At 41.5% G+C, this 26,927-nt stretch overlaps 1 protein-coding gene across 1 annotated transcript; it reads left to right on the top strand.

Annotated features, from left to right (window-relative positions):
- Positions 1 to 13,389: 13,389 nt before the first annotated feature.
- LOC128746203 (putative odorant receptor 83c) lies at positions 13,390 to 14,671 on the top strand. The gene is made up of 3 exons (XM_053843249.1): positions 13,390 to 14,253; positions 14,314 to 14,559; positions 14,618 to 14,671. The coding sequence occupies exons 1-3, from the start codon at positions 13,390 to 13,392 to the stop codon at positions 14,669 to 14,671; spliced, it is 1,164 nt and encodes a 387-aa protein (XP_053699224.1).
- Positions 14,672 to 26,927: the final 12,256 nt, after the last annotated feature.

Raw genomic sequence — 26,927 nt, 5'->3', positions numbered from 1 at the left:
CTGGTCGAGCTTCAACGAACATGAAGAACAGAGCAGTGAGCCGGCAATGCCTAGCTTTGCTGAAATGGCGACGAGTGCAAAGAAGACAATGCGGCCTGTTGAACGAACGTCTCTAGGCCGCATAAATATAACACACAGATCAAAAGCAACGCGATTCTGGGTGCGGTAAAATCTTAGACAGGATTGAAATGTAAGAGGGAATGGATTTTTCCGAATTTGGTTCACACACAAAATCACAGCACTCACAGCACAGCACAGCACACGAGTAGAGAGTGGTCCTTCAGTCCGGGAAGCAGATGAGTTGACGGAAAGGCTAGTGAGAGCATGGGACACAACCATGCCAAGAAAACAGGAACCCAGGAACAAACGGCGACTAGTGTACTGGTGGAATGAGGCTTCAAGGGCGCCTAGAGCTAGACGTCTCAGCGCCAGAGGACGCGCACATCTAGCAAGATCTGAGACGGGCAGAGAGGAACGTGGGAAAGACTGCAGAGTGGCTAGTCCAAACAAGCTGAAGGTGAATATCGAGGGACTTTTTCCGCAGCATGCCCAACGACCTGGCCCCCGACAGTCTATCGTGAACAAGAGGATAGCAACGCCGCAGAAAAAATAATCAGCAACGTGGATTTTGTGATAGTTGCAAAGGGTTGAAGGCGAGAAAAGCACTCGGAATGGATGGAAACCTCAACATTGCATTGCTTTGAAAACGGCGATCTTGGCGTTTCCGGACATGTTTTAGGTCGGTCATGCAAAAATGCCTGGAGGAAAGCTATTTCCCAGACAGATGGAAGGCGCAGAAGCTGGTGCTGCTACCTAAACCTGCCCTATATAGCCCTGTATGCTTGCTAGATTACTCTAGGGAAACTTCTGGAAGACGTCATTCTCAACAGATTGACGAAATACTCCACGGTGGATGCAATCCGGACAGTAATTGAGAGGGCCGAGAAATCGTTAATGCAGAAGCGGCGCAGCGGGGAGATCGTTTCTGCGCCGTGATAACCATAGACGTTAAGAATGCTTTCAACAGTACCAGCTGGGAAGCAATCGCCGTAACGCTGCACAGAATGAGGGCCCGCGACTACTTGCGCAGAATTCTGAGGAGGTATTTTTAGAACCGAGTGCTAGTCTATGACACGTCAGTTGGACTAAAGTCCATCAGGATCACGGCGGGCGTCCTTCAAGGTTCCATCCTCGGTCCAACGCTTTGGAATGGAATGTACTACGACGTATTGACATTAACACTACCTAAAAGTGACGAGATTGTCGGCTTTGCAGACGACGTAGTTCCAACGGTCACAGATGAGTCGTTGGTAGAAGTGGATATGCTGGCGACTGAGACCATAGACATGATAGCACCCTGGTGGATACTTGGAATGAAACTCTAGGTGGCTCACCACAAGACGGAAGTACGGTTAGTAACCATAGTGGTTAGTAACCATAATGCAGTGCAGCAGGCACAAATCATCGGAGATCATGTCATAGTCTCGCAACGGAGTCTTAAAAATATCTGGGAGTGATATATGATGACCGGCTAAACTTCAATAGCCACGTTAATTACGCTTGCGAGAAGGCGGCGAATGTCACTAATGAAGTTGCTAGGATAATTCCGAACAATTCAGGACCAAGGAATAGTAGATCGTCGATACTTAGGTACGGTGGTCGCGCTTGGATTGCAGCATTAAATACTAAATACCATCTCTAACCTCATGTGCTTTGTAACTAACACGTTGAGGCGCATAGAGAAACGCCAACAGGTAGACGCAATATACATTGACTTCGCTAAGGCATTCGATAAGGTTCCACACGTGCTAGCTGTTGAAAAAATGAGGCGTCTAGGTTTGCCGGATTGGATTTGTAACTGGTTGTATTCTTATTTGACTGGCCGGACGGCTTTCGTGAATGTTCAAGCACTGACGAACTGACATGACACATAGAAGAAAATTCATCAAAAACCATCGTCCTGCACATTTTGCTTGCACACTAGCGCTCTCTGTTATGCATGTTGCGGAGCAGCTTGCATTTGCAGGGTTTTGTACTGTAGGTTTTTTACATTTGTATGGTTTTAAACTGGAAACTCGAAGCAACACTCGAGCGCAGCGGTGTGGCCATGTTACGAAACATGCTTTTTTGAAAAATAAGTGGTTTTTGAATGGACGATGGAATTAACGTGAGTGTCTCGTCTGTTTGTCTGTGGTTCAAGGAACTAAGTCATATAGTTTTCCTATTCCGTCCGGAGTACCTCAAGGCAGTATCCTAGGACCATTAATCTTTGTACTTTTCGTGAATGATATTTGCGATTGGATCGATTCCGAGAAATTGTTGTTCGCTGACGACCTAAAAATCTTTCGTACTATCACTTCCTCTCTCGATCGCGACGCTTTGCAAAGTGATATTAACAACCTGCTTCGTTGGTGCCTCGTAAACGGTATGGAAGTGAATGTATCGAAATGCAACGTTATTTCTTACTACCGCCTTCGCAATCCACAACGATTTACATACTGCATACACGCACACGACATAACACGCTGCAGCTCCGTCAAGGATCTGGGGGTTACAATTGACAGCAAGATAAAGTTCGACGAGCACATTAACACTACTTCGTTCAAAGCGTACGCCATTCTTGGTTTCATCCGTCGGGTTGCCGCTGATTTTGAAGATATTTATGCCTTCTAAACGCTGTATTGCTCTCTTGCTCGCAGTATTCTGGAGTATGCTGCACCGGTATGGTCACCATATAATATTACTCACGCCAATAAAATTGAAAGCGTTCAACGTGCATTAATTCGGTATGCTCTGCGCCGTTTGCCATGGCAGAACCCGCTACGCCTTCCTGCTTATGAAAATCGTTGCCGGTTAATAGGACTCAGTACGCTAGCAGAAAGAAGAGTATTGTCGCGAAGATTATTTATTTTCGACTTACTAACGGGGGCCGTCGATAGCAGTTGCCTCCTGGAGCAGTTGAACTTCCACGCGCCTCGTCGTAGTCTGCGAAATTACGCATTACTTTGGACCCCGACGCATCGAACAACGTATGGCCATAATAACCCGCTTCATGCTTGTTGTAGACATTTCAATGAAGTAAACCATTTATTTGACTTTAATATTAGCAAAAGTAGGTTTAGAAATGCAATAATTAATTCAGAAAATTAGAGCAATATGAGTTATACTAGTCTGTACTGCACTGAAGACTGTAAACAACAATAAATAAATAAACGGAATCGAGCGAAGTTGAACTTGTTGAAAGCGAGGTTCAGACTCATGGCAATACGGGTCGCAAGTGCGTACAGGACTATCTTGTTGGAGGTAGTATGCATTATCGCTGGAATGATTCCCATCGACGGACTCCTGGAGGAGGACATCGAGTGCTACAGGCGGAAGGAAACCAGAGGAATAAGGAAACTGGTGCGAGTGGAGTCAATGATCAACTGGCAGTTCCAGTGGGACACGACCATGAACGGATGATGGACCCACAGACTAGTACCGAATCTCTCGACGTGAGTAAATAGAAAGCATAGAGAAATTAACTTCTCACGCACGCGGTTTTTGTCTGGTCACGGCTGCTTTGGACAATATCTATATCGGTTCGGACATGCACGGTCACCCCTCTGTCCGGAGTGTAGAAACGTGGATGAAACACCAGAACATGTAGTGTTCGACTGTCCTAGATTCGAGGTAGCGCGAAGAGAGATGCCCACTCTTTACGCGGAGAATATTGTCGAGAAGAGGCCACTTGGAATGTCGTTAGCGGAGCAGTGACGCAAATTCTGTCGGAGTTGCAACGTAAATGAAGAAACGTCTGGCATCGTTGCAGCTGAAGAAGTCGATTCGCGTATCAGAGTCGGGAGATATTCCATCGCCGGGGAAATCTCTGTTGGAGTAGAATAAATCCATCGCCGGAAATTGGTCGAGTAACTACAAACATGAGCAGATAGGTTTTTAGTGGGTTAAAGTCCTACACCGTGCCACATAATGAATATCATCATTATTGTGCCAGGCATCGAGCTTTTCTTCACTTAAAAAAACACACACATACACCGCCAAGAGAGCTTCAATAGCAAAGCATCAACTTGTAGTAGAATTTCATGCCCGATGACAAGCAATAGTTTAAAGATTGAACTCGGCTTCGGCTCAATTTTGTGTTTTTTGATCATTTTCTTAATCTTAATCTTTATATAAAATAAATCTTCAAAGAACCGTTTTTGCAATTACCAAGTACCGTGTACCCCCGTTGGTATAACCTTCTTTAGTGTGAACATTTTTAATCTGTACCCCGGTGGTATGAATGTGTTCACATTAAAAACCGATCAAGCGTCACACGTCACAAGCGTTGACGTTAAAGTTGACCGGTAAATTAAAAAAAGCAAAAAATCTTAATGCGTTTCCCCTTGCTCAGGAGCTTTAGCAATAAAGCTCATATGCAACTTACCTCTCTCCAGCACTCAAAATAGACCATTTTAGTCGAAACTGCCGAACCAATAGACCAAATCATTATACCGTCAATTGACAGATACTGGCGCCCTTGTTTACATTTTGGAAAATTTTCCTTTTGGTTTATAGCGAATGTAGCGCGTGTTTTAACACTTTAAAGGCATAATGGCGTTTTAAATTTATCCTAATGCTGTTTAAAACAACAAACTTGCCGTTTACCAGCTGAAACTTTTTTGGACTCTGTGGTCTGTTTGTAAACAAGGGCGCCAGTATCTGCCAGATGACGTCACCTTGATTTGGTCTATTTCGTCTTCTACAAACCGAACGTTTAGAATTCGCGCATGTTTGAAATGTTTTCAAAACGTTTGTTTTCGTCAAATCAAAACAACAAGCTCATAGGGTGCGCGTCTTACGCGTATGTGAAAATGAATAGAGTTACCAAATATTCAGATTAAAAATGAACTCACCCAATCTGAACGAGCTGTTTTTCATATTTGCGGGGGTTGAGTGTAATAGCTACTACTTTGCATTTAATATTTTTTACTAATAAATGTTATCAAATTCATCTATAGAAGGCCCAGTTTTTAAAGTAAAACGTAGTAAGGTATGGTTTGATTCTAAAGGTCTTGCTTGAATTTCCAGTGGCTGTCTGTAGCGTTGATATAGATAGCCTATTAACCACGAAGCACGAAGGTGACTTATTCTTTCAGATTGTCAATTTGAGGGATACGTAAATCGTGCTGAGATTTATGCACAAGCTCACGCCTTCTTGTTCAACAAGTCGTTGTTTCCTAACAGTCAGTGAGTGCAGTGTTTGGGACTGCGCAACAGACTTGACATGACACTGCCCTGAACCGCGCACCGTAGGCGACAACAACATGTGCTTGGAATTTCACACTTTCGCTTGTATACCACGATGCACGTAATCGGTCGACATCGTGAACTGAACCGATGTAGTGCACCGTTACTAATTTTACATCATCGCACGACGTTGGTTGTCACAAACGTACCTACTAGTGACTAGACTAATATCTTAAAACCTTCGGTGAACCTCGGTAACTTATTGAATTGGGCAACTGCCTCGCAGTTGCAATCGCTTAGAATAATTGTTAGAAAAATGGGCATTTAGGTATATTGAATGTTTTATCGAATATTGATTAGATTTAGCAGTAAAAACTACTTCTTGATTTAGTTTTAGAAAAAATGCCGAATCAATATGTGAAGAAAAGGAAAAGTTCACTTTCGAAACTAGTTTTCACGATAACCAACAACCACTACTGCTTACACGCGCCTGTCAATATTCGTACAGTACACTAATCAACTAATCATGACTCAAAAACCTAGATTTACATCACTGGGAAGTTGTTGTAGAATTGGCTAAAATAGTTTTTATTAAAATCCAGTCTGGTCCAGCAGTGGAACGTTTCAATTCGAATATTTTAAGCGCAATCTTCAATGTTACCGTTCAGCAAATCGAAAAATCCAGAACGACTCTCGGGGTGGTCGACCGTAGCTGCGTTCGAACCAACGAACGCCGAATGGATCGGATGGTGTCTTTTGATTGGCATATCCAAACGCCCATCCCCGGGGAAAAGGCGTGTAAGTGAACAAACAAAGAAGGAATTGCAATTATTTTGCAACGGAAAGGATGATAAATTCGCTGTAAAACCGTGACCACCAGCAAGGAAAGCGAGAACCGTAATTGATACGAGGCTTGAAAGCCAAACGGATGGTGTCCCAAATTTCGAATCAGGGAACTAATTTTGCCCCACTTTCTCACAGAACCATTTAATAGAGTGGTTACTACACAATGGAGATAAATAGCAACTATTTTCAAATCCGTCCAATCCGATCGGGTGATTAACGGGCGATGGCCAAATAGTTTCCAGTTCTGCAAGACCCCCAATGGGCGAAGAAACGCGAGTGATTCAGCGTCGTTTCCCGCTGGTTTTGCGCCGCTCTAGCGCAGCTAGACTCTGTTGTCCATAATCGCTAATAACGAAATTATACGAGTCGCTGATTTATGTCTTAATTTACATTTGTCCGACGCATGTATTTATTTATGCGCAGCCAGCCGCTATTTTACATGTTAACATAATTCCACTGCCTCGGAGCTGCTTATACCTACCTATTCCTTCGAGTCTGTTGTTTTGGTTGCTCGCGAAAAAAAGGCTTCTCGTGGTGTCGGCCTGCCTGCCTGCCAGCCAGCCACCAGCCAGCTTACAGCCACGTCGGACGAAGTGACGTGTAGTGTGGAAACCTCATAATCGTCCAGTTATGAACAGTTATAAATTTTCGCGGCGGCCTCCGCCCTCCGCTGCAGGCCGAAGGCCTCCATCGGCAGATAAGGATTGCGAATGCTGCACCCTGTGTTGCGGTTCTTTTTTCTTTCCTTTGAGGACCTTGTTCTGCTCGATAATATGCAACACCAATTGGTAACCAAATATAATACGTGGTGCAATTTAGTTAATTTTTTCTATCGTCAGAAATAGGGTGATTCATCAATGACTCAAGAGTAAATTTTCCAATAAAATCAATTTTAATTTTGTGTTCGTGGTTTTGCTTGAACAACTGCTACTTGAAACGTCCTACTTGAGAATGAAAGATACCGGGGTCCGTTCCGTCGGTCGGTTGTGATACCGACGGACGTAAATCACGGTACCTTTATCAAACCATTGGATCGTTGGATAACGTGGTTTGGTGGCTCGGAAAATTCACAGGCTCGCGTGTCGGAGGTAGCAGCTACTCGCGTAGACTAATAGACGTACAACAAAATGGCTAATGAAATGACAGCCAACAGTCATAACTTAATTTATTGCAGACCGGGTGTCACAACATTTCCAACTGCTGCCACAGCACTGCAGAGGCTGACTAGGCGAGGCTTGGGTGCTGCAAACGGAAAGGAACTATTAGAAAGAAGTTACTACAGAATACTTTGTGAGAAAGTCAGTAAACGTATGGCGTTTAAAAGAGTATGAGCTCATTCTATGGAATGTTGAGTTTTGTTGGCCATCATTTTGAAGGATCGAGATCGATTTAAATTGGAAAGATCGAATTTTTAAAGTAAAATGAACATTTTTAGTGCTATACGTAGGGTTGATCTTTTTAAACGTTTTAAAATCATCCTTTCTTTTCTCACTAGGTTTGGCTATCAGCAAATTATGTAAAATAAATCTTAAACAGAAGTATTTTACTATAATTAGTTGATTATACACCAGCGCACGTTTATTTATCAAAATAGAAGATATTCTTTAACTGAAGTTAAACCAAAAATATTTCAATACACACAAAAAAGACTCGAAAACAATGAGGTTATCAATTTGACATCACTTTCCGTGTGTGTCTAGCTATTTACCAGCCATAATATTTGACATTTCCTTAATGCATCGCACGTTTTCCGTACGTTCACGGTTAAACCAGAGGAACGTACGGAAAGAAAACGTGCGATGTATTGATAAAATGTCAAATATTGTGGCTCGTAAAAAGCTGGATACGTGCCAAGGGGTTTCCAAAAGCTATGATTACAATGCATCTTTGAAAAAAGATTTTTTGATAATCATTCTCTTGTGCTTACTAGAAGTTAGAAATGATTACTTAAGATTATCTATGATTATTTTATTGATAACCCAATAAGAACATAAGAGATTCCAAAAATAATCTATGATTACTACCGACTTGTATGCCTTACTGGAAATCCCTTGGTAAATGAATTGTTGTGATTTTCGTTTTAGACGAAAGAAAATTTTGATGGAGAGAATTTGGAAACACTTCGACGAATTTAAGACACAAAGTCAGTGACGTAATTTCAATAAAATGCTCAAAATAATCGCTTTTAGTGATATTAAAGTGCAAGGCTCAGAAGTTGACTGTGTTTGAGACAAATCTGTACAAGAACTTTTGGATTATTCGTTAAAATCCATCCGAGAAATGTTGAAAATTGAAGTGGCTTTTCTTTCTACGACGAATATTAGCACTAAACTTTATGTATTATTTATAAATATCTCGGTTGTGATGTAACAAGCTCTGCGAAATAGCAGAGAAAGAGGTGCTTTTAATCCAGTCCACTGTACTATCGGCTTCGACCAAATGCTTTCAGATTATAAATTAATTGCTTTAATTCAAAGGAAAGGATATTGAAAGAATCGGTACTTCATGATGGCTCAATAATGAGCTAGATCAAACGGAATAATAAACTTTATCCACCTTTGTTTCAAGCGTATTGCTTCTACGTTAGTATTTTTAGGAGAAATAGTATAATCGTACTTAAATCTCTAAAATCAACTAAATATTTTTAGACGCATTTAAATTTTGTTTTCATTTCGCTTTGATTGTCAATATACAACTAATCGCAAATCACTGACCCTCAATATCAGTTTGTTAGTGCTTTAGGTACTTTCGAGTCCTCGGCCAAAGACAAAACTATCATTAATCAAAAGAATGACGTAGGACCACGGGGGAATCTAAACTATTTTGTCCGTTAAATTGAACTGTTGTAGTACACAAGTTTTTTTTACACGGTTTATTTTTACGATTTTTGAATTAACGCGGTTTTTTGTTTTGTCGAGTTTTGAATTAACACATTTTTTTTTTGACGATTTTTGAATTAACGCGTTTTTTATAACATTTTGCGAATTAACGCGGTTTTTTAAACGGTTTTATTTTACACACCTCGTATCGCCCGTGTAAAAAATAACTTGAGTGCATATCTCTATTTGAAATACGAACTTAAAATTGAAATTAAGATTTAATTAGGTTAGATTTAAATTTGAGCGTAGAATCGAACCTGCAATTGGACTTAAAATTGAACTTGACATTGGACATTATATAAGACTTGAATTCGTACTAGTTTAAACTTGAAGTTTTGCTTGATATCGGCCGTAAACACGAAATCAGGCAAGAAGTTATACTCGCAATTAGGATTGACATTTTTCATCTTTGTTCTCTCACACATTTTACCTCTTTTCTGTGTGTTTTTTTTTCCTTTTTTCCAGTCCCGTTTTATCACTTCTTTCCGGATTTTTCCTGTTTTGTACCGTTTTCTTGGGTTTAGTTTTCATTTTTCTTCTTTTTCTTTCCGTTATTTTTTTTTCTATCGTTTTTTTTCCTTCTCATTTTTCCTGGTACATTGTCTCGATTTTCTTCGTACCGTGTCCTATTTTTTTAGCTTATTTTCTGTACTGTTTTTCTAATCTTTCACTCGTTTTATTGTTTTCTGTTTTTCCTTTTCCCTTCCTCCTTTTTTCGCTTACAGTTTTAGTCTTTTCTAACTATTTTTATCTCCTTTCCTTCTCGTTTGTCTGTTTCCGCTGACACAATTGTCCGTTTTTCTACAATATTTATTTTGTTTTTGGATTCCTTTTTCTCGTTGATTTTCCTTTTTTCCTTTTTTCTTCCATTTCTGAACTTTTTCTCTCCCGATATCTTTTCGTTCATTTTTCCTGGTTTTCTTTTCTTTTTTCGGTTCCATTTTCCGTTTCGTGTTCCCTTTATTTTATATATCGTTTGACCTCTTTCACCCGTTTCTTATCTTCCCTTTTAGTTTATCTTGCAATCTTCCCTTTTTTGTCTCATTGTCCCTCTTTTCTTCTCCTGTTTCCCACCTTTTCTGTCACGTTTTGTTGTTCCGACTTCCATCTATTTGTCTCGTTGTCCCTCCTTTTCTCTTTAGTTTTTTCCGACTCATGTGACTCTTTATCTGTTCCGTTTTTCTTTTCCTATCACGTTTTTCCAGTCCTGATATTCCTCCTATTTTCTTCTTTACTTATTTTTTCCCTTGTTTTTTTCTCGTTTGCAGGTCCGTTTTTCCTTACCTGTTTCATTTTTCTGTTTTATCTCTATTCTTTTTTTACCCAAACTGCTTTTTCCTGTTACGGGATAAATCGTTTTTCGTTTTCGTTTGGAAGAATAATTCTTCCTCTTATTATGTCCTGTTTTTCTACCTTTCTGTCATATTTTGTATCTTTTATTTCCGTTTTATCCTTTTTGCTTTTCGTTATCATTTGTTTCCTGTCTCGGCAGGGCAGGGAAGGTTGAGTTTCTATTATTCTGTTCTCGTTTCTCAATTTTCCGGCTCAGGTATTTTCTCGTTGACGTCTTTATCTTTATCGTTTTTCTTCCTTTTCTCGTTGGTACTTTCTTTTTCAGTCCAGTCTTCTTTTTTGCCTCGTGTTCCTTATTTTTTCTCTTTTTGAGGCCCGTTTTGTCGCGTTTTTGCTTTTGGTTATTTTTATTCATTCCAGTTATTTTCTTTTTCTCTCTCTCTCGCGTTTTATTGTTTCTTTCTCCATCCAGTTTGTTCAGTTTCTGACACATTTTCCCCTGTACTCTTTACCATTTTTCTGCTTCTGTCTCATTAATAGATGACCTAGGGTGAATGAAAAAATAAATATTAAATTAAACCTGATGGCTTTAGAAATATATCGTGAAGACTGCCAGAAATTTCAACAGGTCATTGTATTTCTTACTACAGATGTGCTATCATAGTAGAACTAAACGAAATTATCTTCTGTAAAAACGTAGGTAGGTATGGTTTTAATTTACCTTCCGGGCCGTTGTTTTCTACCATGGTTTATCTTTCTTTTCTATAGAAGCATTTCATAGACAAAAATGTTATGTTCAAACGTATCATGTCAGTTTGAACGTAACTTTCTCTTGCATAACCTTAGTTTAATTTCTTGTGCATGATGTAGCACTGAGAGTACCTCAAACATCCTTCTTTCTTAACTAAGGAGGGGTTCAAACTACTATCAGAATATGCTTCTTAGCCAATACATACACATTTTGTATATTACTTTCATCTTAAGAACTTTCCTCGTACTCAAAAACCTAGGCATTCAAATTTTCACGCCGAACGGTTCAGTAGTTTCCGGCATGGGATTCTTCTTCTTCAGCAGCATAGAGCCGAGGTGGCTCGTGCTGTTTCAAGCACTCGTCTCCATTCAACTCGGTCTTGGGCCACTCGTCGCCAATTTCCTAGTCGTCTCAGAAGTCGCAAATCGCTCTCGACCTGGTCGAGCCATCGTGCACGTTGGGCCCCCCTGTTCCTGGTGCCGGTGGGGTTGTTGAAGAGGACTGTTTTCGTCGCACAGTCGTCCGGCATCCTTACGACGTGTCCGGCCCACCGTAGCCTGCTAACTTTCGCTAGATGTACGATGGGAGTCTCCCCAAGCAGTGCCTGTAGCTCGTGATTCATACGCCTCCGCCACTCTCCGCTTTCAGTTTGTACTCCGCCAAATATCGTCCGCAGCACTTTCCGCTCAAACACGGCAAGGGCGCGTATGTCCTCCGTAAGCAGCGTCACGGCTTCAAGTCCATAAAGAACTACTGGTCTAATAATGGTTTTGTACATTATTAGCTTCGTCCGGCATGGGATACATGCCACATTATACCCCAGCTTGGACACGCCAGTGGATGCTTTCCACTGGTTATCGGTGTCTTCCAGATAGTTTGCGTAGACTTGCTCGACAGCAACTGACCGCACTGCGGAGAGGTAGCCCTTGTTTTATTCCAACACATTTCAAGTACAATTTAAGTCTGTCCCATTTTTCAAGTTTTGCCATTTCATTACTTACGTAAACGAACCTTTTCATCGATTGTTACCTTGATGAACGGTGGATCGGTTTCTTTTGCAGTGGATCGAAAAATCAGTTAACATGTCTGGACATGGAAAAAGGCAATGGAACAGCCTTGTTTAATTCGTGCTGGTCTCGAGTTCCCGGTACGTCTTGCCACTTATGCCGCTTGTTACAACAAAAAATCTTGTTATTACTACAAACGTAAGAACAAATTAATTTACATTTAGTGTAATGTCATTATTGCCCAAGCTGGTATATTAACGAATATTCAAGCCGTTCTTTTGCTAAAGAAAACCTGAAGGAAAGAGTTTTTGAATTTTCGAACAAATTTCGAAAACAAGATGTCTGAGACTTTTGTTTAAAGTATTAAATAAACAAAAAATTTATACGATTTCTCCATACCTGGATGAGTAATAATCTTCGTCCTTCTTTAGCAGTGTCAATCATTTCCAGTTGCTATGGATTTTAAATCATGAATTTCTTACTCTAGCCATCAGTAACCAATGTCAATTCACCTTCTGTTTTTTTATACGACAGACTTCGCAGCCAGCTGTTAGAGTGCAGGACAATTGCAGGGCCAGTTGCTACGATCCTATTGACTCTAACAGCCTCTCCCAGTCGAGATTCGAACATACGACAACTGGCTTATTAGGCCAGCGTCATACCTCGAAGCCAACTGGGAGGCTATCCCAAGCAACAATGTGAGTTTTATTGTACTCTTATGGTGGTCTTCAAGACCAATTTTGGTCTTAAATGCCATCATAAGACTATAATAAAACCCAAATTGTTACTTGGGTATGACATATATGATATTTCAAAAATAAAAAGTAACTTAGTGACTTTAGTGGTTTTTCGGTTCAAAAAGTGACTAGCTTGAAGAAAGTGGCCAAATCACTAAGAAGTGACTAATTGTTAGCCCTGGAAGAGAACTTGGAGTTTGGAGACTTCATAAAGAAGTAGCTGCGACTGGATCTGGTTACGGACTCTACGCATGCTACCACTCTCGGACGCTTTTGCGTCGATCTAGCGTTTACGAACATTCAGTTGGAGAGTAGGAGTCATGACTTTTCTCTCATCGACCGGTTCTGCATCCATCGTTGTTGGAAGGTGAATCCCATCGTCATAAAAAAACGGTCCTTTTCAGGGTCATCAAATTATTTCAGAAGTGTTACTAAAATATTGAAAATCTTGAAACAGCCAGATTAACGTAGTTCTACGTCAACTAACCCCTCTAGTTTTTCTCCTTTATATAACATTTGAAAATCCCTGCCACGTGGATTGTTAATTAATTGTTAATAGCATAACTTGCTTTTATTGCACGCTCTTACCAAGTTGAACCGTTTGCAGTGTTTGCGAATTTCTCATCAGTATCGTTTTGAACGTCAAAATGCCTCAAGTGCGAACGTCACTGGAAGAACTGGAGCGGATCATTTACTGGCAGCAGTGGATTCTCAAGCTAACTGGAATCCACATTCACAGTGCGGACTTTAAATTCGGTTTCATGACCTGGATTACGATACTTACGGCAGCATTTTTCACGGGAATACACATCGTAGATATGTACCTTTTTCGAGAAGACCTGTTTAATTTCACCTTTGTGCTGGTTACCTTCTGTTACTGCGCAATCGGATGGGCTAGACTTTGGGTTGGCTTTAAGGAATCCAAATCAATCTCATCGTTGGTGTCGATAGCTGTGGCAGCGCACAGAAATGGTTCTGTAGGTGGGTTTGAGCAAAACATTTTAAACAGTTTCACCAAACTTCTGAAACAAGCTGTCATTATCTACACCGTATTGTTCCTTGGAGGATGTACAGTTTGTGTACTTTTGCCAGTTGTCATTTATTTATGGAATGGCAATGTTTTGTTGCCTTTTGGAGTTATCCTGCCATTTGTGGATTCTAGCACGCGTACAGGTTATCAGATTAATTATATCTATCAGGTCATATGCACGCTGCATTTTCCACCAGAAGTGGCCGCCACTCAAAATATGTATTTCGTGTTAGTCTTCAACATTTGCATAGAGTATGACATGCTTGTGTTGAAACTAAGCGAATTAGATGAAATGATTAACAACAACATTGAGGGAAGTCTGAATGATTCGATTCATAATAAGCTGGTTGATATTATTCGTTACCATCAGCGGGTGAATGAATTCGTTTCGAAGTTGGAGGAATTGTTCTCTCATCAGCTGTTTTTGGAAATCACCATCGACGCTTTGCAGATTGTTTTCACCTTGTTTGTTTTGCACATAGTAAGTTTGTTCGATAACCTGCTGGCAAACGATTTGAATTAAAAACATTTTCTTTTTTAGGATTTCTGGATGCCCGGTTACTTGGTGATCCTGGTTGCGACCTTTCAGCTGTTTCTCTACTGCCTCTTGGGAACGTTAATCGAAATTAGAACCGATTTATTTTCGAAGCGTATCTACACTGTTAACTGGCATAAACTAATGAAAAGGGAGCAGAAGATCGCACAATTTATGCTCCTGGCATCTCAGAAACCACGTCATTTGACGTATGGAAGGCTGATGCAGTTGAATGTGAACTTTTTCCAATCGGTAATTTTGTCGAAAGAACATTTGTGCAACTAACAAATTCTTTGTTATTTTGAAACAGATTTACCGAAAGATCTATTCGGTATTTATGATGTTACAAAACATGAACGAGTGAGATCTTCGGCAAGTTTATGGATACTGAACAATTCATACTTACAGATTCTTTTGGGAAAATGTCTCAGCTACTTTGATGTTTGTAGATATGTAAAATTGTTAATGTTTGTTAAATTATAAATCATACAATCAAGCACCAAGCAGTTAAGAACAAAGCAAAAAAAATTCGAATGTTTGTTAGGACAATTATATGATATTTACATCAATAAAACTTTAAAATAGAACTAAAAGGAACAAAACTAAAAAGGCCAGATTACTATTTATTCTACTAGGCTACCTTTGTCCAATTCGCACGAACACCAGACTAAAAACGGAGGCTAGGAGTATAGGGTTACAAATCAATGCGTCGGAAACTAAATATAAGGTAGGAAGAGGCTCCAGAGGGGAAAGCAACGTTTGCCTCCCACGGACAGTGACTATTGATTGCGATGAACTGGAAGTGGTCGATGATGATCTCTGGTCACAGTAGACAATAATTCGAGTAATAGATCCTACGACCCATTCAAGTTGGAAATTGATCCTTCTTTTCCCTCCGCAAGATGCTTCGTTCTGGGAGCATACGCCGCACCGTGGGATGAAACCCAAATCTAGGTGGACCAAAGTAATTACGCTAAAACCGTTAGTCCTAGGTATATAGTATGTTCGGAGTAAATTTGTTATTTTAACTTACGCATTTTTTGGTGTATATGACATTAGGGTGACCATCATAGTAAGCGAGTGCAAAATATAAACTTTTTTATGGCTTAAGTAAGCTGAATAAAATGTTCAGCAAAGTTAAAGAGCATTAAATTTTAAGTAACTTTGGTAAAAAAAAAATTAAAGTTCTATCTCTTATGGTTGACTATTTTCGGTGGAGTACAAACGGAAAGCGGAGAATGACGGAGGCGAATTAACTACGAGCTACAGGAACAGCTTGGAGAGATTCCCATCGTACGCTTGAAAGATTACGGTGGACCGGCCACGTCACAAGGATGCCGCACGACCGTACAGTGAAATCCGTTCTCTGCAAGAACCCCACCGGCACCAGGCTCGACCAGGTTGGAGCCGACTTGCGTGTGTCGAGACGCGCAACGAATTGGCGACGAGTAGCACAGCACCAAGTACAATGGAGAGGAATCCTTAATACGGCAAGAGCCACCCCGGCTCTCGGCTGCTAAAGTAAGTAAGTAATTAACGACTACCGGTGGAGTGGAAAGACGGGGTTATTTGCCCTATCTGCAAGAAAGGCGATAAGCTGGATTGAGAGGACTACCGAGCGATTACTATCCAGAATACCGCCTAGAAATGACTTTCCTAAGTCATCTTCCAGCGACTATCGCCAAAAGCCAATAGATTCGTCGGAAATTATCAGGCCGGTTTCATGGAGAGTCGGTCTACAACGGACCAAGTCTTCATCCTGCGGCCAATCCTCCAGAAATGCCGCAAATTTCGGGTCCCCACGCATAACCTGTTCATTGATTTCAAAGCCACAAATGATAGTGTAAACCGACAAGATCTAAGGAAAATTCAGGACGAAAACGTTTTTCCGGGTAAGCTTACCAGACTTAACATGGCTACGATGGATGTGTAACTGACGGGGTTGTAACTACCCAGCACTTACGAGACCCCCTAAATCAAGCCTCAGGGACGGCAAACGTTCGTGACTTATTGTCAAGAAAACACTTGAAAACCTTCTGCTCAAACTATTCCCTTTATTGACGGATTTTCCCTTCGGTAACCCCTACCTTTTGGTTTCGGGGTTTCACTTCCGACGGAGATGCTGACCGGGATCCAATTGCGATCAGATCGGCGACGTTGGAGCACGGGGTTCGGTGGGCTACTCCCGGCGTTCCGGCTGCGGGTACACTTAGCGTTCTGGGCAAGCGCGATGGCGACGACGCGGCGTTTCTGCAATGGGGTCGATGGTAAGGACGCTCTCTCAGCTTCGGGGTTGACGGATCTGGTCCCCGAAGGGGGACATCCAAATCCACATGGGCAACTTCAACGCGAAGATTAGCTTAAACAACGCGGACCTTGAACGCGTCATGGGACGCCATGGCCTAGGAGAGATGAGCGAAAACGGGGAGCTCTTTCCAGAATTCTGTGCTAATAACAACATGGTCATTGGTGGATCACTCTTCCCCCATAGACCAGTACATAAAGTCACGTGGGTTTCCCGCGACGGCCGAACAGAAAACCAAATCGACCACATCTGCATCAGCCGGAAATGGCGAAGGAGCCTTCTTGATGTACGCAACAAACGCAGCGCTGTTATTGCATCCGACCATCATCTTGTTATCGCCGAGATACGTCTGCGCGTCGCATGTGTCCAACGACGGGAGGAGAAAGTTGGGTGCCGCTACGACGTTGGCCGATTGGAGAATCCTAAGGTGAAAAGGGCTTTTGTCATACAACTTGAATCTCGAGCCTCGGATTTGCCGCCTGGTAGAACCGTCGAAGAGCAATGGACCGGCATCAAGAACGCCTTCATCACGACCAGTGATGAAACCCTTGGCAAAGCGCGCAGCAGGCGGGGCGAGTGGTTTTCGGATGAAACTTGGAGGAAGATCGATGAACGGAGAGAGGCGAAAGCCGGCATTGAGCAAGCGCGAACCAGATCGACTAAGACAGCTGCCCGTCAACGATACGCCGAACTGGAGAGGGCTGTTAAACGTGCTTGTAGGCGGGATAAAAGAGCCTGGACTAACTCCCTAGCCACAAGGAGAAACCGCCGCCGCCAATGGTGATATGCATTTGTTGTACGATATTTCTCGCCGCCTTAGTGATGCCATGATGATTACAAAGATGCCGCTAAAGGACAGAGTTGGTCAGCTATTGACTGACCGTACAGAACAGCTTAAGCGATGGACTGAACATTATGAACAACTCTTCCGAGTTTCTCATGCCAGAGACCAACAAAACCAGCAGCGTATGACGCCTACAGTTCGTCGAATCAATCGCGTGAACTCTGAGGCGCCATCGCTGGATGAAATTGTAGCTGCCATCAAGAGTATGAAATCCAATAGAGCGCCAGGGATAGATCGTATATCAGCCGAAATGCTCAAAGCTGACCCATCTTTGTCAGCCTAGATGATGCATCGGCTTTTCAGCAATATTTGGGAAACCGCAACTTTCCGGTGGACTGGATGCAGGGCATATTAGTCAAAGTCCCTAAGAAAGGAGACCTAACTGAATGCGATAACTGGCGTGGCATCACGTTGCTCTGTATTACTCTCAAAATACTCTGGAAGGTAATCCTCAACCGGATCCAGGAGAACATCGACGCTACTCTCCGGCGGCAGCAAGCTGGATTCCGTGCTGGCCAATCATGTCTAGACCATATCACAACGCTCCGCATTATATTGGAGTAGATCAACAAATTCCAGGACTTTCTTCTGCTGGTGTTCGTTGACTTCGAAAAGGCGTTCGACCGACTAAACCACGAAAACACCTGGGGCGCACTTAGGCATAGAGGAGTTCCAGATAAGCTAGTCCATCTCATCGAGGCTCAGTACGAGGCGTTCTCGTGCAAGGTTTTGCACGACGGTGTCTTGTCCGACCCCATAAGGGTTACTGCTGGCGTGAGACAGGGCTGCATTTTATCACCGCTTCTGTTTCTCATCGTTATGGATGAGTTGATATAGTTGGAGAAATTGACAGTAGTCCAAATCGAGGATTGCCTTGGAATCCTATAACGAAGAAGCAGCTAAATGACCTCGACCTAGCCGACGACATTGCCTTGGTCGCACAACGCTGAAACGATATGCAGAGCAAGTTAGATGACCTCTCCGAGAACTCCCAGGCAGCAGGTCTTACAGTCAATGTAGCGAAAACTAAGTCTATGGTAGTGAACACTGACAATTCCACCAACTTCACAGTAGCGGGACAACAAGTTGAGCCAGTAGACACCTTTCAATATCTTGGTAGCCAAACAACGCCCGATGGTGGTACCAAGACTGATACAGCCACACGGATCAGGAAGGCCAGGGGTGCCTTTGCAGGTCTGCGAAACATTTGGCGCTCAAACCAGATCACTCTACGTACGAAACCCCGAATCTTTAATTCAAACGTGAAATCCGTGCTGCAGAATGCCTGCGAAACGTGGTGCGTCTTAGCGGAGATAACGCAAAAACTGCAGGTATTCATTAACCGGTGCCTGCGATACATCATTCGTGCCTGGTGGCCTGATAACTGGATATCCAATGAGGAACTCCATCGTCGGTGTCACAACGGCCGAATTCGTGAACGTAGGTGGAAGTGGATCGGACACACCTTGCGGATAGGAGCGAACAAGGTTTGCAGAGAAGTACTCGACTGGAATCCACAAGGACAACGTAGGAGAGGTAGACCCAGAGGCTCATGGCGAGGGAGCTTAGCCAAGGACATCCGGACTGTACCTGTCCTGGCGACAGGTAAAAGCCATGGAGGGTAACCGTCAGCAGTGGAGATCTCTGACTTGATCCCTTTGTTCTGCCGGACCGGCGGACATGGACACATTAGTAAGTAAGTAAGGTTTAAGGCGGTCAAGGTCGGGAGTGTGGTAGAAGAATTTCTGAATAGCCAAACCTTTTGTTTGCTTTGCTATACACGACTTTCCTTTCCTTCTTCAAGTATTTGTGTCTTTCACTTCTGTTTTCCTTTAGAAGGGCCAACGACCTTTCTTTCACCGACCTTTCTTCGCGCCCAGAACCCTATTCTCTCTCTCTGGCTAATCGGTTTCTTACCATTCTCAATCCACACTAGCTTCACTCTATTTTTCCGCCCCCTGATGGTTCCAGTCAATTTATCGACGTGGACGCTGTCGGCGGAACATTTGAGGCGGTGGACTATCACTACACCAGGTTAAACCGCGTAGCAGAGAAGATTGGGTTGAAGATAAATAGGTACATCTAAAACGAAGTACATGCTGGCGGGCGGGACCGAGCGCGGCATGTGGCATGTGAAAGTTTTCTAGGGCAAGAATATTTTCTATGGTAAATAAGGACCCCTCCCCACTTTAAGAGGGGGGGCTCCTATACAAACGAAATACAAATTTCCTCATAACTCGAGAACTAATCAAGCAAATGGAACAAAATTTGGCACGTGGCTGTTTTTGGAGACAAATTTTTTTTCTATGATAAATTGGGACCCCTCCCCACTTTATGAAGGGGTGCTCCTACACAAATGAAATGCAAATTTCCTCATAACTCGAGAATTAATTAAGCAAATGGAACCAAATTCGGCATGTGAAAGTTTTCTAGGGCATGAATATTTTCTATGGTGAATTAGAACCCCTCCCCACTTTAAGAGGGGGGGCTCCTATACAAACGAAATACAAATTTCCTCATAACTCGAGAACTAATCAAGCAAATGGAACCAAATTTGACACGTGGGTGTTTTTGGAGACAAAATTTTTTTTATGATGAACTGGGACTCCTCCTCACTTTAGGAAGAGGGGCTCCTATACAAATGAAATACAAATTTCCTCATAACTCGAGAGCTAATCAAGCAAATGAAACCAAATTTGGCATGTGAAAGTTTTCGAGGGCAAGAATATTTTCTATGATGAATTAGGACCCCTCCCAACTTTAAGAGAGGGGGCTCCTATACAAACGAAATACAAATTTCCTCATAACTCGAGAACTAATCAAGAAAATGGAACCAAATTTGGCACGTGGGTGTTTTTGGAGACAAAAATTTTTTCTATGATGAATTGGGACCCCTACCTACTTTAGGAGGTGGGCCTCCTATACAAATGAAATTCAAATTTACTCATAACTCGAGAACTAATCAAGCAAATAGAACCAAATTTGGCAAGTGGAGGTTTCTGGAGGCAAAAATATTTTCTATGGTGAACTAGGACCCCTCCCAACTTTAAGAGGGGGTGCTTCTACACAAATGAAATTCAAATTTCCTCATAATTCGAGAACTAATCCAGCAAATGGAACCATATTTGGCACGTGGGTGTTTTTGGAGGCAACCATTTTTGCTATGATGAATTAGGACCCCTTACCTTTTTAAGAGAGGGGGCTCTCATACAAACGAAATACAAATTTCCTCATAACTCTAGAACTAATCAAGTAAATGGAACCAAATTTATCATGTGGGTGTTTTTGTAGGCAAGAATATTTTCTATGGTATATTTTCAATGGATTTCCCCACTTTAAGAGGGGGGGGGGGCTCCTATACAAATGAAAAACAAATTTCCTCATAACTCGAGAACTAATCAATCAAATGGAACCAAATTTGGCATGTGGGAGTTTTAGATGGCAGAAATTTTTTCTATGGTGAATTACGACTAGGGTTGTCGGTATTGGGCGCTTTTGGTGAAAACCGGTATTTCGGTATTGGCGTAGAAAATACCGGTAATACCGGTAAAATACCGGTATTGGCAGATTATTCGAAATCAATAGAAATGTCGATGTTTTTCAGTAAATTTTCTTATTTTGAAACTTTAGCTTCAGTATTGTTGCATAGCAAAGTAGAATTTAAGCAGATATAATACTCTTAGCGATTTAATTCCCTTATTAGAACGAATTTTATTGCCAACACTTCCAACAATTGAAAAAACTTCCACTTTCATCGATGTCTGGCGAACAACGGCACATCAGGAATTTTCCTCTCATTTCTTAAAATTTATATAGGGAAACCCGCCTTTAATTATTTACAAAATATCTTGTATTGTAGCTTCCAGCATAATTAATGCCCCGGTCTCCTACAGCCTCTCAACAATTTTTTCTCCATCCCCAAAACCGGAACTCCTGCATAACGTCATCCTCTTCATTATCGTGCACAAATACCTTCTCTTCTCTGTTATCAATCCCACTAATCGAATATAGTGGGATGCAGATTTCATCTCCTTGTTTAATTAATGTATCACTCGAAAGACTTGAAAAATATTCCAAATTCTTCCCTGGCAGATCCTTTGATGGCAAGAATGCTCAAAAAGCGCGAAGATCCCCGTATCTTGATCAGAGCCCGGTATCGTCGAAACAAATAAATAAAGCTAACTTTCCCTTACCTTCGCTTCATACATGTAGGGACTGGTTTCATTTGTTGAACAGAACGTTTTAAGCAAGCTTCAGCTGAAGCTACTGACTATGTCAAATGACGACGATTGACAGTCAGGCACGAGTTGTCGATTTTTAGTAGATTAATCATAATATGCGTTAAATTGTAGGAAATGTTACTCAAAATCAATTCAACTGCATTCAAAGTCTAGGCTGACCTTTTTCTGAATATTTGATAAAAAAATGCAAATCTCGTGTAACTTTTCAAAAGGACCTAAGTAACAATGAGAGATTCTCTTTGTGCCTCTTCTCTTTCGCTTGCCATGACGATGCAAATGCATTTTGAAACTTCAGCTTAGCATGAATAGGTTGCAGCGTCATTATTTAGCTAAATTTTAAGAAAATTTTCGTTGAAAGACGTTTCTGTCGCCGTAATAATTAGAAGAGAGCGACCCCAAAGAGAGTCTCTCAATATTACTTATGTCCTTTTGAAAAGTTGAAATAAAACTTTAAAATCGGTCGTCATGATGAAGTGAAAATCGTTTCAATGACGCTGATTGAAGCCAGTTTTGAAACGAAGCGGCGCTGCTTGTGTTGAAACTGAAGCTTCATTACTTCATTGTTGAATAACAATTTACTATTGTAAGTGATGTTTCTGGGTTCCTGATCTTAACTTAAATTACGTAGTCGTGCTAACGTAAGAACTAGAATGACTCTTAAATGCCTTTGGATGGACACTTTACTTTTTGTTCTTAGAAAGTATAAAAATTACCTTTTTGCCGACCGGTTTCGGGTAAGTAGTTACCCATCTACGGGGCTGAGTCCAACTAATTATGTTGATGAGAGCAGCTACAGACTTTGTTAAGCCGAAGAGCGGCGATACTATTGGAGCATCATCCTCGTTCATCAGTGGCCGCTCAGCTGTGAGGATGTGTAATGACCCCCACGCATTCAAATGTGATGATTTTCGTACATTTTTTAAAAGTTTAGCACTATTCCAGTTTATCACATGTTCACTGCTAATGGCATGCATTGCCACACTGGAGTCATTAGTACGTTTATTCCTGATCTTGTTTCCTAATCTTGTTTCCTGATCTTGTTTCCTTAATTAATTATTTGAGAGCTTCGAATAATTTGGTGGCTTTTGAATATCAAGTTGTTCAAAAATAAATTGAAACGCGACGTCTGGCTCATACAATGAAACATTTTTACTGCAAGGTTACTCTACTGTGCGTTAAACGGGTTCAAGAGCTATAATTATTTGACCCACAATTTCACTCTCTTCATTGTTAGTAGTCGAAGAATCTCGTCGGCATTAACACCAAGTTGTTTTTCTAAGAGTTTTATCATCTTTTATCAAATTTAGTTCTTATTCGAATAAGGAGTTGGAAAAAACAAGCAGATTAGAAAATACCGGAAATACCGGTTTTTTGCCTTTCCAAAACCGGTATTTCGGTATCCAAAAATTGGCCGGTACTACCGGTTTCGGTACTACCGGTACTACCGGTTAGACAGCCCTAATTACGACCCCTTCCCCTTTTAAGAGGGGAGCTCCCATACAAATGAAATTCAAATTTCCTCATAACTCGAGAACTAATCAAGCAAATGGAACCAAATTTGGCATGTGGGAGATTTTGGAGTCTTGAATTTATTTTACGATAGTTAGAGACCTCTCACCCCTGTGGTAGGGGGATATGAACTCTCATACAAATAAAACAGAAATTTTTGCGAAACTCAAAAACTAATCGAACTCGAGAAATTCGAGACTCTTCCATAAAACATTAGTCAATACAAGACCACAAAAACTATCTATAGTAACACTAGATCATTCAGGACGAGACGGTCGCGAGTGTTGCCGGTGACCCGCCGTCGGAAGCGCCGCCCACTGGGGGGCTTGCAAAACTCGAGATTGTGACAAAGATCATCCGAGATTCATGATTTATGTGCAACACAGGTTAATTTGTGGCAATACGAAGTTTGTCGGGTCAGCTAGTGGCCATATAAGCAGAACGCTCGCTGTCTATCGCAGAGCAGCTTCCACATGCCTTCGTGTGCATTCGTATGCGTTCGTGTGCTTTCGTGGAAAAAAGCGACTCGCTACGCCACCGCCAGGTTCGCTAGTATCTGTAGAAATTAGCATGTACGTGTTTGGATATCAACTTCCACTTCTGTTCTGTGCTAAAAGTGAAGGCCGGCCTTACTCGTTAGCGAGATAAAAATACAACCTGGTCGACTGTGAAATGAGAAGAACCCTCACAATTTCTGTAGTCGTTCTCGCGAAGTATCAATATTCTGGAAAATTTGCACAAAACCCAAACGCCCAACCAGCACGAGAGTAATTCGAAAATAATTACATTTTAATCCCCACTTCCTGGCTAACGATTTGCGAGCTGTTAGCACCGGAAACTCCCCTAAAAGTTGCTCGAAATCTGCTACTGGCATAGCAATTGCAGCACAATTGTATCGTTTTTAGCATAGCTTCGTAGTTCAGTTCAGTTGTGAAATATATGCAATATGAAAAATGAATAACTCGTAGAATGTGGCTGTGGTTGTGGCGCAATATTAATTTGATGTATAGTTTTGCATATCTGTATCGTATGCAACAGTTGAAACGAAACGTGGTTTCAGGATAAAGTTGGTTAGCTTCTAAATGGTAAAGCCGAATGGTAAAGTTCTGCCAGAAACGTTATACAAATGGAATTTTTTATTTTTTATTTATAGTATTTTACATTACAATTTAAAGCAGCAGCATGTTATTGTCGAAACTAAACTAAAATGATTAATTTTGTGAGAGATTACCCGTAAGATTCCGCAATATAAAAAAAATATTGTAACTTAAATTTTATGTTCTAAACTGAGCTCTCTACTAGTCGCCCAACATCGTCTTCAGATTAAAGCTAGAGCGAAGAACATCCTATGCGGTATTCTTCTATATTCCCGTCGTCCCTGGAACAAACCCTGAAGCGATTGCATGTACACATACACAGGCGAAGCGAAGCAAGAACCAGAAAATTACACAAAAATGAAAGACAAATGAAAACAACAACATAACATTGCCGGCTAATTCCTTCAAGTGACCGGCATACGTGGTGCACTCGCAGTCGACGACGACAGGAACCAGCAGCGCAGGACGGAGAAACATGTGAAGCTTTCAGGAGCACTCGTTCGTGTGTTAAAGTAAGGTAGGTTCCCCCTGTTTGTCGCTAGATGCACTGATGGACTGATTAAGGATCGTGGAACAAATGAAGTCGCCGAAAAATTCTGCATGTCAAACAAAATCAAAGTAAACTATAAAATTGCGAATTCAGCGTGCAAGCCTACAGAAATTCCTGCAGCACCCAATACTAGCCACCTATACCCTATCTTAGAAGCTACTCAAACCGTTCCCCGCGGCGGTGAAGTTAAAAATGCAAGTCTCGATTCATTGTTGTTTACATTGCTGAACTGTGCTGAGCCCATATGCCCCCATCATTGGGTGCCATCGCCAAAGCAGGAAGCAATGGCTGCAGGATTCTGCAAGGTTTCTCTTCAATGAACACTGTTGTGCCGCGAGGCCGTGCGTCGGAAGGTAGGGCTTTTTTTCGTCTAATGAGGAAACGACAACTTTTTCCCTTCGGTATGTGGAGCGAGTTTTCGAAACAGTGAGGAAATTTAAAGCTCTTTAGTGGTATGGTATTGATTAAGTCATCCTACGTGAAAATCAAATAGATATCTAATTTTTCTGTTTAAGATTTCTATTCTGTAGATGCTTTTACTTATTTTGAAAGTTTTTTATACTGCTGTAAAATACTATTTTTCGAACTTCAAGGAATCACATCATACGTTCGTTAATTTCAAGGCAGCATACGATTCAGTTGGACACGAACAGTTATGGTAGATTTTGCAAGAGAATCTTCCCGGATAAACTTACGCTACTAAGAGAAGCTACCATGAATCGTCTGATGGGTTAGCGTAATTCGGGGATACTCCCGAGTTCCATCCAGGCACTCAGGGGAATCAGTAACATTAGCACCGACAGGGGGAACATCTGCGCTGCCAGTAGTGAGTTTCCTCTAAAGAAGTTGAACTGCGTAGGGTCAGATCTAACAAATCTGGGTTGGCTGAGATTCTAGATAACTTTAGTTTGTTGGCTTTGTCGTTAATAGCCATATTGTTAACAAAATGAAAGAGGGCACTCAGTTGGTTGTTAAAATAAGGAAACCACTCCTACTTATGTTGATGTTCAAGCGTGTTGCTATCAAGCCCATTACGGCTAATTTTATGGATGCTTATCTACCGAATACCGATACTGAAAATTACACCAGTTATCTTCGTTGCAGCTTGTAGGATCATCAGCTATCGAACGCTTATCCAAAACTTTTTAGATTTATTTAAATGCATTGTTAGTAAAGTTTAGCTATAAGTGCGATTTGTTTCGATTCATTTCGAAAAACTTTTTTTATTGGTCATTTATGTAAACCACTGTAATCGATAGGAAGCATTGCGAAAAGGTTCACTGAAGGGTAATCAATTTTCAATAAATTCCTCCGGTGCTAACATACTCTATGGTAAATAACAAAAAGGGAGATTTCCCAACTCCTAGCTAGGGTGGAAGAATGAGACACAACAGCAGACTCAAATTCCAACAGGGAAAATGTCATTTAAATCCCTATAAATAACTTTTCGATTATTTCGCTCTTGGTATTGATAGGTTTTCTTCCGGAAAGTTAAGCTGGGAAAAGCAGCCGGAAAGAGGATTATTTTCGATCCAAAGTTAGGTTCATATTTTTGCTTCCGACTCTGGGGGGAAACATTTTTGAGCTGCCTCCATTCTAAGGCAGTTTTCGTCAACATCATAATCTGTGGAGGAATCGATTCCGTAACGATTGTGCTCAAGTGCCATAATTGGTACGTACTTTGGTTTGACTCGCGCCGTCCTTGTCCGGATTACGACGGCAAGCAAAATGTGAAATATTATGAATTGAATTCAACATAACGAAGTACTGAACAGTCTGAAAATGTACTTCTTTGATTCTATCCAATCATTTGAAGGCAACTACTAATGTGCATTATTAACGACGGAGCTTCAATTATTACCATAAACACTATATCACAACACGGTAATTCCATCGAACCCATCGTATCGTGATCGTATCGTCGGTCGTATCCTGATACTGTCACTGACCCCGTAAGAGGCTTACCATTTCAGTCTAGCCGCTGAAATCCCTGCTTTGATATTACTGTAATTTATCAACGTCATCGCATTTGCGCTTAACAGCAGCTGCTCCACAGCAACGGCAGCAGCAGCAG

The sequence above is a fragment of the Sabethes cyaneus genome, chromosome 1 (assembly GCF_943734655.1).
Source record: "Sabethes cyaneus chromosome 1, idSabCyanKW18_F2, whole genome shotgun sequence".
Taxonomy (NCBI): domain Eukaryota; kingdom Metazoa; phylum Arthropoda; class Insecta; order Diptera; family Culicidae; genus Sabethes; species Sabethes cyaneus.
Note: the sequence above shows the minus strand (reverse complement) of the source record. Positions and strands in the feature narration are given on the sequence as shown.